The 18,097-nt window shown below is 34.1% G+C and overlaps 3 protein-coding genes across 3 annotated transcripts; all 3 read right to left on the bottom strand.

Moving 5' to 3' along the window:
* Positions 1-4,491: 4,491 nt before the first annotated feature.
* PCOAH_00006270 (KIR-like protein) lies at positions 4,492-6,480 on the bottom strand (the record flags this gene model as incomplete). The annotated part of the gene is made up of 4 exons (XM_020057437.1): positions 4,492-4,740; positions 4,902-5,449; positions 5,580-6,333; positions 6,472-6,480. The coding sequence occupies 4 exons, from the start codon at positions 6,478-6,480 to the stop codon at positions 4,492-4,494; spliced, it is 1,560 nt and encodes a 519-aa protein (XP_019912913.1).
* Positions 6,481-10,405: 3,925 nt separating this feature from the next.
* PCOAH_00006260 (Uncharacterized protein) lies at positions 10,406-11,983 on the bottom strand (the record flags this gene model as incomplete). Its single annotated transcript, XM_020057436.1, has 2 exons — positions 10,406-11,461; positions 11,867-11,983. The coding sequence occupies 2 exons, from the start codon at positions 11,981-11,983 to the stop codon at positions 10,406-10,408; spliced, it is 1,173 nt and encodes a 390-aa protein (XP_019912847.1).
* A 4,053-nt stretch (positions 11,984-16,036) lies between these two features.
* Positions 16,037-17,175, bottom strand: PCOAH_00006250 (Uncharacterized protein; the record flags this gene model as incomplete). Its single annotated transcript, XM_020057435.1, has 2 exons — positions 16,037-16,645; positions 16,990-17,175. 2 exons carry the CDS (start codon positions 17,173-17,175, stop codon positions 16,037-16,039), a joined length of 795 nt encoding a protein of 264 aa, XP_019912824.1.
* Positions 17,176-18,097: the final 922 nt, after the last annotated feature.

Below are 18,097 nucleotides of genomic sequence, written 5' to 3'. Positions count from 1 at the left end.
AACCCTGAACCCTAAACCCTAAACCCTAAAACCCAACCCTAAACCCTAAACCCTAAACCCTAAACCCTGAACCCTAAACCCTAAACCCTAAAACCCTAAACCCTAAACCCTGAACCCTGAACCCTAAACCCTAAACCCTAAAACCCTAAACCCTGAACCCTAAACCCTAAACCCTAAACCCTGAACCCTAAAACCCTAAAACCCTGAACCCCCCTAAACCCTGAACCCTAAACCCTGAAAACCCTAAAACCCTAAACCCCCTGTAAACCCTAAACCCTGAACCCTAAACCCTAAACCCTGAACCCCTAAACCCTGAACCCTAAACCCTAAACCCTAAACCCTAAACCCTAAACCCCTAAACCCTAAACCCTAAACCCTGAACCCTAAACCCTAAACCCTAAACCCTGAACCCTAAACCCTAAAACCCTAAAACCCTGAAACCCTAAACCCTAAACCCTGAACCCTAAACCCTAAACCTAAACCTAAACCCTGAAAACCTAAAACCCTGAACCCTAAACCCTAAACCCTGAAACCTAAACCCTTGACCCTAAACCCTAATACCTATACTTCCTAATGGTACATATTCCACAATGCTTAAGTAACAGCAACATGTACACATGTACGTATCAGAATCATTGTACACATATTTTAATAGGGACGAAAATAGGAACGGCGAATATATTGTAAGAATAAAATGGGAAAGAGAAATATCCAAATTCCCCCTACATTCATTATACATTTATTATATTATTGACTTATACATAATCAGCGGAAGTATTCACATTATGATTTATATGCATCCATCATTATGCACACAAAAACATAATTTTTCCCGTGAGTAGTAATGCATCGCATGTATTACTGATTTATATTTTATTGTTAATTAGAAGGAGGGGTGAATTATTAAAAATTGTCAATATGCACAGTGCAGTTCAAACGCATAGAGCAACTTTCCCCTCTTAATTTTGCACATTGTTAAATATCTCCTTCATAAAATGTGTGCACCATACTATTTGGGCTATTCCCCTTGTAATACATAATATTTTTTACATATTAATACATACTTCGCTTTCTTAGTTCCTTTTTTTCTCTATTACATAGTATTAAGAAGTTCAGTATGGTTAGAGAGGGTTAGGAGGGTTTGGGTGGATTAATGCTTAGTGTTCATATTCTTGCTCATCTATTTAGTTGTTTAAAAATTCAGAGGATTCAGAAAAGTTAATAGGATTGGTAGGGTGTTAGGATGTCAAAAGATAATTGTTCTCCTTCCGCTGTTCCATTTTTTTAAAAATTTCTCAAATTTCAGAAGAATATAACACTTTAAAATGTTGGGGAAGGTTATGAAGGTTCAGGTAAGTACACATTACATTTAGTATGTGCATTTTATACATGTTGTTCAGAGGGGTAAAGAAGGTTCAAGGGATGGTTTAAAATGGTTTTAACACTCCTGATTCTCACATTCATTCTACTTTTTCTGTGTTCTACATTTTCAAACTCTGCAAAGTTCAGGGTGCTTTAGATATTTTAGGATTGTTGTTCATTTCATTCCTCACATGTTCGAGAGTTTTGAACATGTTGAGAAGTTCCAACATGTTTTGAATATTGAGCAATGCTCAATTATGCTCATGGATCCAGTTCCCATAGAATTTACTACTGAATTATTATGTCCATTTTTATTCCTAAGCACAGAAAGTATATACTCCTATAATATGATGCAGGTTTATACACAGAAGGAAGTTCATTAGGAAGGATACTTTTTTTATAAGGGGCATAACAAATTTGAGCACATATTCATCGTGTAACCACCACCTGTCCACCTCCCCCTTCCTACATGTTCAAAGAACAGCGTTCCTTCCTCTACATATTTTTCCCCTGTTAACTTCGATGTTGTGCTAATAATTATTCATTTATTATATTCTTTTATGCATTTTCTACATAAAAATTTTAGGTTCCTCCATAATAATATCCACAGAACCTTTACTCCATGGTATTGCACTCCTCTTAATTATGCCGAATACTTAACCACAATTACATCAAGCATGCAGATTACCTAAGTATGATTCCATGTTGTGTGTATCCATAGTGAAAAAACGCTTTTTTTTAACTGAACTAAAGTAAAAACGACATCACACATATGTAGACTTCCCCCCTTTACCCGTCTAACAGTGGAATGTGCTGGGCTTGGCATACAACCAAAGAATGTAGCGCATTCTCTCCCCCCCTTCTCCACCAGTTTAGCATTCCACTCCCACTGATGCGTTTCCGTGGACGTTTCCTAATTTAACTTTCCCTTTTATTTTTTTTTTGCACTTTTGGGTAGGGTGTTATGATAACTTTACGGGGGGGGGGGAAGGGCCTCCAACGGGGAAGACCCCAAAGGGGAGCTACAAATAGGGAAAGCCACCCTAAGGGGGATGACGCCACAGTTGAGGTGTCCCCTACCGGTCGGTTGTCCCCCGACAGATTATTATATACAACCCCCCATACTGGAATTGTTACAGTTATGCACTATCTATATAGGGTATATATAAGCCACTTAGCTCATACAGAGCACAGAGAACTGTCTAATTGCAGATTATGAATTTTCCTAGGTCTGTCGTTGCTCATTTTAAACGTACATATATAATTCTACGGTTCATGTGGATCATGCGGCCAGGACGGGTTCTAAGAACGCCAAGTGTGCGGTACACTTGCTCACAGGGACAATACTGCAAGGAAGAGTTCGATGGCAGGGTTGAACGGTGTCCTATAATATGGGGTCGCTCTGTCCTATTCCTTGTAGGAATCACGGCGATTAGCCGATGTATAAGTTAAGGTCTATACTATAATACACAACTGTAATGAAAGATGTAAATAGAACATATGTGGGTAAAGGACATCGGGGATATATATGACGTTCCTGATCCCTAGTAAGTGTTATGGAGAGTGTGAATGCTAATCCTTTAGCATTGTTGTTGTTTGAGGAGTGTGTGCGAAATAGGGAAGAGAAAATATATATATATATATATATGTGTGTGTGTGTATGTGATAAAGGAATTGTATATTTAGATCATTTATTACAAAATGTTTGAAACAACTGCTATAGCGGCATATACGTAGAAATAAAATGTAATAAGAATATTTCATTTTCCTATTAAGCGATATGTATAATTTACCATAATGTTTGTACTACTTCCTACTTTTTTTCCTTCCTTTCTTACAATGTTTTAATCATTTGGTACATTTCTGTATGCTCTTTTAATTTTTTTTTCTTTTTTTCTTCCTTTCCTGGGATCTTCCCCCCCATGGGGCGCAGCCGCCATTTAATGAGACCTAAAGGCAAGAAGAACACGACTGCTAGTCGCCTGGGCATCTTACAAAAACAGGTATTTATATATATATATTTTTTTTATTTATTTTATTTTATTCTTTTTTTTTTTTTCTCTGTGTTCTTGTTCACCTGTTGGAGGTGCCACAGCGAAGGTACATTCACCGCACGGTGTGTGACCCCAAGGGACTGGGCCTGCGAACTTTTCACGACGATTGCGTTCGCCGTTCTGGCCTGCTCAGCCGCGTAACCGCGTAACTGCGCAACCGATCAGCTTTTCACCCACCCCCCTGCAGTTGCCACAACTATGCACCTCGCGAAGTCGCTTACGGGGGACGAGAAAAGCGTTGCAACCTTGTCAATTCAAAGTTGAGCAAAGTATTGTCCCATTTTGTATGGCTGCGCGTGCGTGTGTGCGCGATGAGATCTAGCTAAAATGACACACAAGAGCTTAAGTGTTGGTATATATATTTTTTTTTTTTTTCCTTTTTTTTTCGTTCTTTAATATGCATAAAACACTTTTTCAAAGGTCAGTACTTTTTCTTCTTCGCGCCCCCCTTTTTTGGGGAGTATTCGTTTCCCTTTCATGCAGAGTTATTCATACATACAAATGGAGGGGGGAAAAAAAAGAAGGAATATAAAGAAAAGGAATAAGAAGAAAAGAAGAAGGAAAGAAAAAAAAAAGAAAAATTCCTGCGCTGTTTTTGTGTACACATTTTAAGAACTTTCATACATGATTAAACAATGTTTGATATTGTTACTCCATAACTGTGTAGTAGGTATAAAATTTAATCGCTGCCTTTTTTTAATGCAAGAAATGCGTGTCCATGAAAGTACACACACAGTTTCGTCGTTCGATGATTCCTCAGCCAACGAGGTTGCGACCTAAGTTGCGCTCCGGTCAGGTTGTTACGCAAACCCATAAGGTGTAATGTCCATGGTGGGGATGCGATAGATTACGCAACGATCGGGTTGCTACGCGATTCCCGTACCCCTTACGGGAAGCGGGGGTATGGGTATATTCTTGACGTGGAAGCAAACAAAAAAAAAAACGGTCAAACTACTCCTTCCTCCTCTTTGTTCTTTTAACCGCTGATGTGTATTTTCTCAACTGGGATGAGGCACATCAAATATTACATATGCACATTGTATGGAACATTCTTTCCTTCCTTTCTCTTCCCGCCTTATGATGCTGTACTGTATAAAGAAGAGGAAGAAACGTCCTCCATATCGTTGTCCTCCATTGAATCGACCTCTACCGCGGAGCCGTCCACTGTTGTGGAAGACGCTATGGAGCTGCCTTCTGTGAAATATTCTGTTGCTGAATCACTGCACGCTAATGATGTGTTTAATTCATCTTCGATGGTAGATCTTCTCTTTCTTCTTTTACTTTTAGGGGACTGTTTCTTCTTTCCACAGAATAAAGAAGTATACTGAAGAAAAAAGAAAGAATGGGGGTAAAAGGAAGAGGTGGTAAGCATGTATTACGCACGAATAATAACTTATTTTTTGCATCTTCCCCCCCCTTTTTTAAAGAGAATAATGTAATTATATGGTACTATTCATACAGGAATTTGTACAATAGCAATTTTACCTTGCACAGGAGAACGACAATTGAGATAAATACTGTCACAACCCATGTAGCAAATAAAATAGGAGTGGTTGGGATAGTTATACCCTCCGTAACACCTATGCTTAGATCTACAGCAGTGTTACTACTCTCTTCAGATGTCCAAGTTTCCGTTACTTCGAGTTGTGTTGTTTGAGCTTCCGTAGTAACGCGCTGTGTTGTTTGGACTTCCGGTGCCAAAACGGGTGGTTCTGCACCATTTTGGTTTCCCCTGGAATCACCTTTACCATGGAAGCTGTTCACTGGTGTTTTAGCTGGAATTTTCTCTACAGGAGCTGGTGTAGCAGTTTCTTCAGGTGTTGTTCCTTCAGGTTCTGGTGCTGATGGGGTTGTTCCTTCAGATGTTGTTCCTTCTGCAGGTGTTGTTGCTTCAGATGTTGTTTCTACATGTGGCGGTGCTGCAGGGGTCGACGTTGGTGTTATTGTTGTTGGTGGTGTGGGTGCCGTTAATGGTACTGCTTCGTCTTGTGTTGTTTCTGCAGGTGGAATTTCCTCTTGAGGTTGTTCCTTATCTGAAAAAGGGAATAATTGGTATTAGTCATTTATGTAATCATGGATCATTGAAACCGAGGGCAAGGTGCGTTAATCTTTAGTGCACCTCCTTGTATTTCTTTCTTTCCTTAGGAAGTCCCTTCCTTCCACCCCTAGGTGTTCCATCCTGCACACTTCCCTTCCTTCCTTCTTTCCCTTGACCTGAGGGTGTTTCTACAGTCGCATCCTTTAGTTTTTCACTTTCTAAAGGAGTCAGCCTACCTTTCAACTCTGGTAATATTTCTGATGGGTCCTTAGGTGCCCCACCAGCGGTACGTAATATCTCTTGAATTTTGGTACAGTATTCTCTTCCACGATTGTTCGGGCCCTTACACCTGTTGTTCCAGTCTCTGTCTCGATAGGTATCATTAGCCTCCTTCAGGAATTTTTTGTATTCTTCACCACATGCACTATTCTCCTCACGTATTCTTTTTTCCACCTCACTGTAGTCCTGTGTATAGTGATACAGAGCTTTTAGGCGTTTGAACTCATCTTCTGTCACCTTTGGGAAGGCCTTTGTGCAATTGACTATATTTTTCCATCCCTGCAACTTCTCATAAATCTTTTCCATAGCTTCCCGGCGGACGGATGCATCGTTCTTCACTTCACGGAAGAGGATTTCCCCTAGCCAGTAGTAAAAGAGGTCACAGTACATAGACCTTTCTCTTTCTTCTTTTGTATGTATATAACACCAGGCATTCATCATGTTCCCAACTTCCTTCTCCATATTCCCATATCTCTGCACTGCATGCTCTAAGGCGCTTTTTTTTGTGCGGTTGCAACCTTTACATGCTCCATTATCCACTGCTGCCTTCTCTAGTTCCTGATATCGAGATTGGGAGCTTCCATCCCACCAACAGTTTGTCTGTACCTAGAATAAATAGTGCACATATGCGTTATATTGCGCATATATGTACTATAATATATTATAATATTTACATGATATACTTATATATGAGACAATCTACATTTATTCTTATTGTTTTATAACATTTATTCTTACCGTTGACATTTTCTTCTTTCCTAAATTTTTGGTATAGATTCTCCTCCTTAATTTATATGTGTATATTCTCCCATATATAATATATAGTCACTCTTACACCTGTATTTTCTCTGTTTTCTTCCCCTATTTCGGAATGAATATAAAATGAGTATACTACTTCAATTTTTCACTATAACTACATTCTATAATAGCGCACATTCGGAATTTCTATTCCTCCTCCTTATTTAAATATTTATGTATTTCTTCTCACCTTGCTTTTTATGAAGTATAATTCACTGGAAAATTTAGACTATACGAATATGTACATATTATTATTTATATGTAACTTGCCTGGGACGTATATTAATTTATTGAATATATACATAAGGTGGGAAGGCGGAAGGGAAGATGATGATGATGACGACGATGAGGATGACGAATACAATGATGGTAAATTGACAAGTTTGTAAGTTAGTGATAGGAAACGCGTCGGTTATGCGGTACATATTTCTCTCTTTTTTGATTTTCTCCTTCCTTCTTTACTTCTCCTTATATTATTATAATTTGTGTGAGGTTCCTGGGTGTACTGCTCTAAAAAATTAATTTTTTTTTGATATAAATTCCATGTTCACATACATAGCACTGTATAAAAGCGAAACCTGGAAATATGCTATAAAACCTCGTGTATTGCGCACATTGCAAGAATAATATGCAATACGAGCAAATAGTGTATATTCTGTTCTGTATGAGCATAAATAATTCCTAGTCCATCCTTCTCATTAAGGTAACAACCTCCCCTCCTTATTTTATGCATACAAATGAACTTGAAATATGAACAATTTATTAAAGCTACTTGAATAATATAGTAAAAGAAGGAAGTTGTCAGCGCCCCATTCAGGACGGAAGCATAAGAACAAGTTATACAAAGGGGGGGGATTTTACTCTTTTTACAAAATTACAGGAGCAAATGGTTCTACTGAGCCCATTTATTCCATCTTATAAGACCTAAATTGTGCCATTCCGCTTTATTTTCTTTTTTTTTTCCCTTGGGTGGGGGGGGAGGCATTGCTTATATACAAAATTTCGCCATTATGAATTACCGTATGTAACAGAAGAACTGTGAAAGGGACACTTCTTTACACATTCATTCTATTCATATCCATAACATATGAATTATTCATCGCTTAAATTGTGATAATGACAAAAAGTGTAAAAACATAGCTAGTATGCGCACACGGAAAAGGAAACAGAACGAGTCCGTTGCGTGTGTTTACGTGTACACACCTCATTTTATTAATCAAATTTATATCTGCGCGCTTTGTGTTTAAGCTCATTTATTGTACAACAAAAGAGCGAACTCAAAATGCGGAATAAAAAAAGGGGGGTACGAACACAAAAATGGATGTTACACTTTGCGCAGTGTTGTACCCATTAATTTTCCGAGGGGAACAAAATTAGTGCCGCTTCTTTTTTATTTGGCAGTTCTTTTTGACTAATATTATACTTAAATAATCAAGGTAAAAAAGAAGGGAAAGGACGCAACATTCCCTCTTTCTTCTTTGAAGACATTGTGTAATTTTGCATTTTATATGAAACTGCATATCTAAGATGTCTATAATGTAAGAAAGAAGGGTGGAGACGAATCACCTTCGGGAACCCCCGCGCAAATTCTCGCAACTGGTAGCACTTTTTAAATGTCCATAATTGGAAATAAAGAAAAACAAATTGTTAAGTTGAAAGAAATTACAAAGATAAAAATTTTTTAAAAAAAGAAAATGAACATTTTGGATCATCAGTAAGGAAGTTGAAAACAAGAATGGAATAAAGGAATTTTTCCATTTATATTCATTACACATGAGGGTAAGCACTTCCGTACAATACCAAAAAAAGAAAAAAAAAAAAAAAAAAAAAAAAAAAAAAAAAGGAAAAGGAAAAAAAAAAGAAAAGGAAAAAAAAAAAAAAAAAAAAAGGAAAAGGAAAAGGAAAAGGAAAAGGAAAAGGAAAAGGAAAAGGAAAAAAAAAAAAAAGGAAAAGGAAAAGGAAAAGGAAAAGGAAAAGGAAAAGGAAAAGGAAAAGGAAAAGGAAAAGGAAAAGGAAAAGGAAAAGGAAAAAAGGAAAAGGAAAAGGAAAAGGAAAAGGAAAAGGAAAAGGAAAAGGAAAAGGAAAAGGAAAAGGAAAAGGAAAAGGAAAAGGGGAAAAGGAAAAGGAAAAGGAAAAGGAAAAGGAAAAGGAAGAAGAAGAGATAGAATAATTTCTTTGTAAAAAAGAGGAGCCATGTGCGGGTACGATCCAATAAGGAAATATTGTTATATGTTGTCCAAATTCCATGGGGGGGTGGATTAATAAGGTTTTTGCCGAATTAAGCCAAAACTGTGAAGGAAGGGGATGAATTGCCCATTTTATGGATAGGCTTAATGTGGTACAGTTAAAAGGAGAAGTTAGAAAAGTTCCCCTTACCCCCCCTCTTTTTTTGAAGTATCACTATTGTATTAAGTATATACATTCCTTTGACAAGCTCCCTTGATGAACTATCTCCTTGAGACGTTATACTAAGTAGCAATTCTTTTATTTTTTTCTGTCCACTTTTTGTTACTTTATTTTTTCATTTTATGATGAACTAAAAAATTTTTTTTTTTCTTATTTTTTTTTGTTGTGTCAGTTCTTGTCCTTATAATTTTATTTTTTTTAGTATACACACATGTGTGACATGGTGTAAAAATTTGTGTAATTGTACACAGTTGCTTTTTTTTTTTTTTTTTGTAAGAACGCACTTTTTTTTTGCGGAGGAGAAGCGCATTGTAATGTGCATGCGATGCTGGTGGGGGCTAGAAATGGACAACTTTGCGCAAAAATGGAGCAGTAAAAACCATTTCTTTTTTTTGGGTTGTTGTGCTTCCCCCTTTTTATTGTGTGTACTCGCCCCATTCTTTTTTTAAAATTTTAGAGGTAGACTTAATTCATCCTTTTTTTCCTTCCTACATTTGTATGTATGAATAATTGCATGAGGAAAGATACTCTGAAAACAGGCGCGAAAAGAAAAAAAGAAAAGTGCCGACCTTTTCAAAAAAATATTTAAAGGAAAGAAAAAAAATGATAGCATTAAAATGAAAAAACAGAGGTTATATATTTTCCTGTGCTCCTTTTTATTCCAGAACCAATAGTTGGTGTGTTTTTAATTATATTATACAATATATATGGCGGATGAGGGGTGGCATGCAAAAAAAAGTTGAAGATTTTTAAAGGCTAATTCTTTTGACTTGCAAATATGCTGCTCTGTATATTTGTCAAACCTAGGTAGAGAAATAAGAAGACTCTCTTTCTCATGCACAAATTAGAGCCCTTTGATTTTTGCAAAAATATATAATTATTACCATTAAAAGTTTATTTTCCAAAAAATATTCCCTATTAAATTCTATATTCTTGTTCTAAGTCCATGGTAAAATAATAAAAATGCCATTTTGTATATGGATATATAAAAACAAATTACAGAAAAAATCGAGAAATATAGCGCACAAAACTGTTTGTACAGAAATAAAGAACAATTTCTAGTCAGCACGTATTATTTAATACAAAAATTTGTGGAATACATAATTTTCATGGTGAACTAATTACATATACACTTACTGATTAGTACGTAAAGGGCATATATGAACAAAAAAGTAACTCTTCCTCTTTTGGTACATTAATATTCCCGTAGAAAATAATTCCCATTTTACACACTTTTCCTATACTATCACTCGACTCTTCCGAATTTTGGGGGTGAAATGCCCCCTTCTCCTTTATTTTCAAATGGTGAAAAAAAGAAAGCTTGGTTCCATGGTTCTTAATTCGTATATGTACACATATAAATCACACTATCAGGTAGCATGTTCATTACACCTTTTGGACTCCTACGTAACAGCAGAATAAATAACTTCCTTTGCTCTTTTTATTACTCGTTCTGTTATAAGACTTTTTAGAAACAGCAGAATCTTCTTTTTTTCTTTTTCTTTCCTTTTACTTCTTCTACTTCTTGTACTTTTGGTTTATTTATTTTTCTTTCTACGTTTCTTGTTACAGCAGTTGTTCTTGGTCGAGCAGGGCTTAGATCTAGGCGTCCGTATTCTCTTTCGAAGTATGGTCCTTTTTGTTTTTTATTATAATCTATATCATCTATTAATGGAACATTTCGAAAATAGTTTTGATGCATTCTCAAATATCCTTCTTGTTTTGGTTTTTTTGCATTGAGCATTTTCTCTAATTCCATTTGTGGTTCATGGTATCCTTCTGGATATGAACCAACATTCAAGCAGTCTTGATCTCTGTCGTGTATTCGTGCGTCGAATGCAATACAACGTTTTAGTGCCTCTTCAAAATTGTATGTTATTGTTGGTTTAAAATTATCGTGCACATCTATCTTCCTTTTTTCATAATACTCTTTTATCTTCTGTTCTCTATTTTTATATGGAGATTGTACTTGTGCGTATTCGTCATCCCTATGTTCAACTTTTCCTTCCTCCGCTGAATTCTTTGGAGCTTTCTGCACAACTTCTTCTTCTAGTGAGGATAGAGAAGGAGCTTTCTGTACAACTTGTTCTTCTGATCCAACTACTCCTGTAGTTTCTCCATCTTCTTCTATATCTTCCTCGTGCACTACGGGTCCATCTTGTTCTATATCTTCCTCGTGCACTACGGGTCCATCTTGTTCAATATCTTCCTCGTGCACTACGGGTCCATCTTGTTCAATATCTTCCTCGTGCACTACGGGTCCATCTTGTTCAATATCTTCCTCGTGCACTACGGGTCCATCTTGTTCAATAGCTTCCTCGTATACTGCAGGTCCATCTTGTTCAATAGCTTCCTCGTATACTGCAGGTCCATCTTGTTCTATATCTTCCTCGTCGTACACTATAGGTCCATCTTGTTCTATATCTTCCTCGTACGCTTCTGCTAATAACCTCAGAGTTCTTGAATCCATGGCCTTTCCAAGGCCATTGTTCATCACATTGTACGAATTACCACCATATTGGCTCTAAAAAAAAAAAAAAAAGAAAGGAAGGTTGTTAGTGGTGGTGCTGCTGTAAAATGAATTTTGTTTATAAAATTTAGATAAAATGTTAAAAGCAGTTTTTCTATTTACATTAATGAAAAGACAGTGAACATGTAGTGAAAAGGTGGCGGCATAGTTATAATAGTGTAAAAAGAAAACAAAAAAAAGACAAAAATCATATTTCATATTTGAAAAAAAGAAAAAATAAAAGGAGAAACAACATTTTTAGGCATAAAACGAAAAAAAAAGAACTATTCCCCCCTCTTGGACATGTGTACAGAGGAATATATATGTGCGTTCAGATGGGTCCCTTTTCTTTTTTGCTGGGTGATAATATGCATTCTTTTCTTATTTTTCACATTTCGTTCTTTTTTTTTTTTTTCTTACAGAATTGGAGTAATTTACAATCCAAACGAGAAGCGTGTACACGGAAGCTTTGGTGCAAAAGCGAAAAACGGCGCCGCCCTTTTTCCCTTTCTTATTTTGCCTTGTTGTAACAGGCATTTTGTTGATATATATACTACAAGAAAAGAAGCCTATTAATATATTAGTTGAAAGGAACGAATTATTTCTGGTATGTTTAATAAGAAATATACTCTAAGTATTCTTCAAAATTTATTAAACCATTTATATATTTCTATCTGAAAGTGTGAAAGTAACAAAAATCTAGAATTCCAAGTAAAAAGAAAAAATATTATTATTGAAAAAATGTAAAAAATACATAAGGTCAAAAAATTACTATATATTAAAAGTTTACAAATTATAAAATGTAAGTTTTGTACAAAAGTTAATACAAAATTATGATTAAACCTAAATATTATAAAAAATATTGTAAAAAAGGAAAGAAAAAAATTTATAATTTATATTTAAAAAAATAATTTTTTTCAAAAAATTAAAAAGTTATATTATATGCTGAGTGGTAGGAAAAGAAAAAAAAAAAAAAAAACTAAGAATAAACAGATCTATAAATAGCCGCCTTTTAAGAAGCATATAGAGTCAATCTGTTGTATCACCATTTTGGTTAGAAATGAACAGATTTATAAGGATGAAAAGTCGTTTGAAAGGGAAGATGATTGCTCTTATGTATTGTATAATTGGATAGAGATTAATAGGAAAAAAAAATAAAAAATATTAAAGGGCGATATAATAATAGATAATGTATATGTATAACGAAAGGTCCGTGTTATGAATTTCGTGAATTATGTTAATAATAGCTAGCTGCTGGCCCCCTTTTTTTTTTTTTTTTTTTTTTTTTTAATTCTTAGTACATGTACATATTTTATATTTTATTCATTAATGCTTTTTTTTCTAATGAATCCATTCCGAGGGGCTATATATAGCACTATAAAAAATTATTATATTATTTGGTTTATGCGGTATTAATAAAATATAGCAAGTTGTTCTTAAAACTTGTTCCTATATATAGCTTCTTCTTTAAAAAATGAAGACGAATTAGTGTTATATACTACTTGCTATTCTGAGAGGGCGTGTTATTACGTAATAACCTACATAGAGAAACTTCAACTTGAAGAGCTAATATATTGTCATAAAAAGTTCACATGTTTATTCTTTTTTTTCTTGTTTTTTTTTCATCTATGAACGATCAACACTATATATAATTAATATAACATGAAATAAGTAAACAAACGAGCATTAAAAAACGAGAGCTAAAAGGAAAAGTGAAAGAGAATGGGACAACCGCTGCGAGGCGGGCAAGTATATAACCTATATATCATATATACATAAGAATAAATACCAAAAAGTTACTAAACACATTTTCGCAATAATTCAAAAATTAAATTTATATTACAATTCTATTTTAATCACATCACACATGTGTGACATTTGACTCATATTATACATAGTTATACTTACTGGATGATCAAATTATCGATTTTTAATTAAAACGTGAAATGATATCTGAATGAGTAAAAATAAGAATTGTTTCTTTGGGCCACGTAGAAACATTCAACAATGCATGGATGCTTGTTTTTTTCCTTTTCTACTAAAAAAAAGGTGCAACTCGGTGGTTATTTAGACAAAAAATTCACTGGGGTTAAACAACTAAACAATTGAGTTAATCAATTAACCCAGTAAAAAACTAATTAATTAAAACAGCAGAAATAGTCAGCGATCCTTTGTGCCCCTCATCAACATTAGCACATAAAAATTATCAAGGCATTAATATAGATATACTGGAAACAAATGAATCGTTTTTTTCTGTAGTGTAACCACCATTTTAATAACACTTTTTTATGTGTTGTACAGAACTGATTATACCATATATCCATTAAAAATATTTTCTTAATGGTAGAAAAATTTACTATGGGGTCTTTAGAAAAGAAATTCACATGCTTTGTGCTAAAAATATTTATATAAAAATGAAATTTTCAAGTGTCATATATTTTAACCCTTAATCGTCAAAATATATATCTTGCACTATATCGAAATAAAAACTGTTGAAAAAACCTAAATAATTCCTCTGTCTGAATTTAGACTAAATGTATAAAAAATAGTATGGTCCTTCAGGTTTTAGAATTTAGCATTCAGGTCTTCAGGGTTTAGTGTTTAGGGTTTAGGGTTCAGAGTCTAGAGTTTAGGGTTCAGGGTTTAGGGTTTAGTTCCCTAAGGAAGGTGTTCCTATGGAACAGGTTCCAAATTCAGATTCCGGGTTTAGGGAGGAAGACTTTGTTCCTGAAGAACAACTTTCTGAGGTTGATGTTCGTATGGAAGTTGTTCCTAAGGAAGGTGTTCCAAGGGAACAGGTTCCAAGTTTAGATTCCGGGTTTTAGGGTGTAAGTAAATATTTTTTTATTTTTTTATTTTTTTGTTGTTTTGTGTATTAAATTGTTTACGTTGATGTGTACCTGATATAAATGGAAGTGAAAAAGAAAAAATTTTCTTCCCCACTTTATTTTGATTTGTTTGGGATAATTTTTTTATTGAACATGTAATATGTTCATTAAATTTTTTTGTTATAGGTTTTTATGTTTATAATGTTTTTATCACCATTTTTGAATACTCTTTCTGAACAGGGTCGGCAACCTTTTTCCTTTTTGCGCGTCCCTTTTTGGAAATACCCTTATCTCAAGTTGTTATTCAAAAATATACAAATATGTAGGAAGGAAAAAAAGTAATGAAATATGAAGAAAAGGAAGGAAGGAAAAAAAGAAGGAAAAAAAAGGAAGAAGGACATTTATAAGGAATGCGCAGGAATGAAAGGTGTAACACAATTTTTCCGCGTTAAATAATGTCTCACATTCGGATGATTACATTTTTAGTGAATAAATATAAAATTATGTTCCATGAAAATAGTTCTCCCATCCCCTCTTTTTTTTTTTTTTTATTTGTTTATATTATGAGAACAGGGGAAGCAAGCACACACAATTTTTTTTTTTTTTTTTTTGCACAGATGAAACAATTTTATGGCAAATCCAAAAAACAGAGTTCCGCGGGAAAAAAGTACAACGTGCACCAGCTAGCGCGCGAAGCAAAATTACACCCCGTAATATTTACCAAAAAAAGAAAAAGAAAAAAAACTATCAATGAAATTCATGTTGCGAAAAAAAAAAATTAATAATTCAACACACAAAAAAGAAGTAAAGAAAGAAAAAAAAACCCATCAATGAAATTACTGTTGCAAAAAGAAAAAAATTAAAAATTCAACGTTCAAAAGTGCCAATCTAATTAAAAAAAAACAAAAAAAAAAAACACATAAAGCGTCCATAATATTTTTAATTCAAAAATATTTGCTTCCTACCAACGTAAAGCCTGTCTTATATGCCATTATATATAATATTCGTTAAGGTTATAAATAGGATTATTCGTGGTAAAAATAATATAAACAGAAAGAGAAATTTTGAATTATGTTATAATTGGACAAAGGGAAGAATTTCATTCGTATAAAATAGAAGTTCAATTCTCCTCGGTCCCGGATTAGGGTTTCACACAAAGGAACATATTTAGTGCATCCTGCAGCGTACACCCGAAACCTAAAACTAGGAAGCTGAACCTTAAACCCTGAAGGCGGAATTTGGAATCTGGAATCTGGAAATCTTAACCCCGAACCCCTAAACCCTAGGTTCGAAATTCGGAACCCTGAAACCTTAGCCCCTAATCTTTTTTCTCTTGGACTTGTTGCTCAGTTGGTTTTTGAGCTCCCTTTTCCGTAGAATCTTTTTTCTTCTTTATTCTTTGAGATGATTTTTTCGTACCCCTTCCGGCCTTCCTTCCTGCGCTCCCTCCTGTTGTAACAACACATCTGATGGGAACTCACACTTCTTAACCTTAGCTTCTTCTTTCTTTTCAGTTTTTTTGGTTTTTTTCTTAGCCTTAGCTTCTTCTTTCTTTTCAGTTTTTTTGGCTTTTTTCTTAGCCTTAGCTTCTTCTTTTTTTTTTTTCTTTTCGGCTTTTTTCTTAGCCTTATCTTCTTCTTTTTTTTTTTTCTTTTCGGCTTTTTTCTTAGCCTTATCTTCTTCTTTTTTTTTTTTCTTTTCGGCTTTTTTCTTAGCCTTATCTTCTTCTTTTTTTTTTTTCTTTTCGGCTTTTTTCTTAGCCTTATCTTCTTCTTTTTTTTTTTTTCTTTTCTGCTTTTTTCTTAGCCTTATCTTCTTCTTTTTTTTTTTTCTTTTCGGCTTTTTTCTTAGCCTTATCTTCTTCTTTTTTTTTTTTCTTTTCGGCTTTTTTCTTAGCCTTATCTTCTTCTTTTTTTTTTTTCTTTTCGGCTTTTTTCTTAGCCTTATCTTCTTCTTTTTTTTTTTTCTTTTCTGCTTTTTTCTTAGCCTTATCTTCTTCTTTTTTTTTTTTCTTTTCGGCTTTTTTCTTAGCCTTATCTTCTTCTTTTTTTTTTTTCTTTTCTGCTTTTTTCTTAGCCTTATCGGATTTTTTCTTAGCTTCATCGGCTTTTTTCTTAGCCTCATCAGCTCTTCTCTTAGCCTGATCGGATTTTTTCTTAGCTTCATCTGCGTCTTCTTTCTTGGCCTGAGCTACTTGTTGCTTAGACTTATAGTCTTCCTCTTCTTCAAGATTATGTAACACCCTTTCAATTAGAAGTTTATCTTGTGATGGAGTTCCATCCTTTTTTGCAGCTAAATTTTTAGCAACTCCGTTCCTTATTTGTACATTCGCAGGATCACCAGCATCTTGTCTTCTATAATCATTATGATACTGTAGAAGGAAGGGAAGGAATGTTTTTAGGGTGGTGGTAGGGTGGAAGGAAGGTTGTTAGGTTGGTAGATGGAAGTGTAAATTAAAAGAAGAAAGACAATAGTAAAAAGGATCAAAGAAAAAAAAAGGAAAAAGGAAGAACAAAACAAACAGTTCTATGCACAGTTCAAAGTGTCACAAGGAAAAAAAAGTAGGACAACTATGAAATGTGCATATAACTGTATATGCAGTGTGTGTGGAACATGTGTACAACACTTGCAACATCCTGTCGGATCTACATCTATATATGTGTGCTAATGCGCCTTTCTCTTTTTTTCTTTTTTTGTGTGTAGGGGCAGACTCACCTTTATAAAAATATAAGCATAAACAACAAAGAGGAGAGCAACTTTCTTGGTGAAGAAGGATGATCCACGTGCACCCTTCTTTTCGTCCATTTTTTTTTCCCTACTAGCTTGTGCAATTTGGCTTCTGTTATTTTGGTGTGTCCCACCACTCCTGGCCGGTACAATCCTCTGTGGAGTATCGCACATTGTTTTTCTGTTCGAATGTGCCATGTTGATACGCATTCTCTATATATAAAGATCTATCTAGCGGACGGTTTCATTTTCTTTTTCTGAGTATAATATTCTTCGTAATATGTAAAGGAAAAATATATATTCTACTTATATTAAAATTACATCTTCCACAAAAGAAAAGGAATATTAAATATGATGGGGCAAATATACATATATTATATATACGCTTATTTAATCATGCTTTGGTGGTACTAATTATTTTTTTTTTACAAAATAGTACAATTCCCAAGAGTGGTTCATTAAAACATAAAAAGACATTTTATTGTAAAAGATAAATATAAATTAAAACAAACATGTAAAAATTTACTCCTTTAAGATGACTAAAAATATTTGAAAAAATCTCTAATCTTTAAATAAAAGAACATTAAAAATATAATATTCTAATTTTCCACTTCATTTCGATTAATTTTTTTAATTTACATTTAAATTTTTATTATAAAAAAAAATTTAATAAGTTATACTGCCAATTTTCAATTAACTAATGGGGATTAGAAAGAATAAAAATAAAATCAAATTTAAAAAAAAGTAGAATAACTTCATTTTTTTGGTCTATGCTTGATGTTTTAGGTGTTAGGTTTTAGGGTTCAGTGTTCCAGAATTTTAGGGTTTTAAGGTGCACTAGATATGTTTTTCTATGCGAAACGATAGGTTTATTTAAATATCAAAAAATTCTCATCATGCAACCAACCCCCCGAAGTAGTTCAACATGAAGCAAATATTAATGTAAAAATATTTAACGTAGAAGATATTAAATTTAATTTTTCAATGAATACTTCTTCCAAATATTTTTTCTATGAGGTCGCTAAAATGGAAAACATACGGAATTAAAGCAGGTAGTAGGTGCCCTTTGTTTTGCTTTTTCTCATACTGCATATGC

This window comes from Plasmodium coatneyi, chromosome 3, assembly GCF_001680005.1.
Source record: "Plasmodium coatneyi strain Hackeri chromosome 3, complete sequence".
Taxonomy (NCBI): Eukaryota; Apicomplexa; class Aconoidasida; order Haemosporida; family Plasmodiidae; genus Plasmodium; species Plasmodium coatneyi.
Note: the sequence above shows the minus strand (reverse complement) of the source record. Positions and strands in the feature narration are given on the sequence as shown.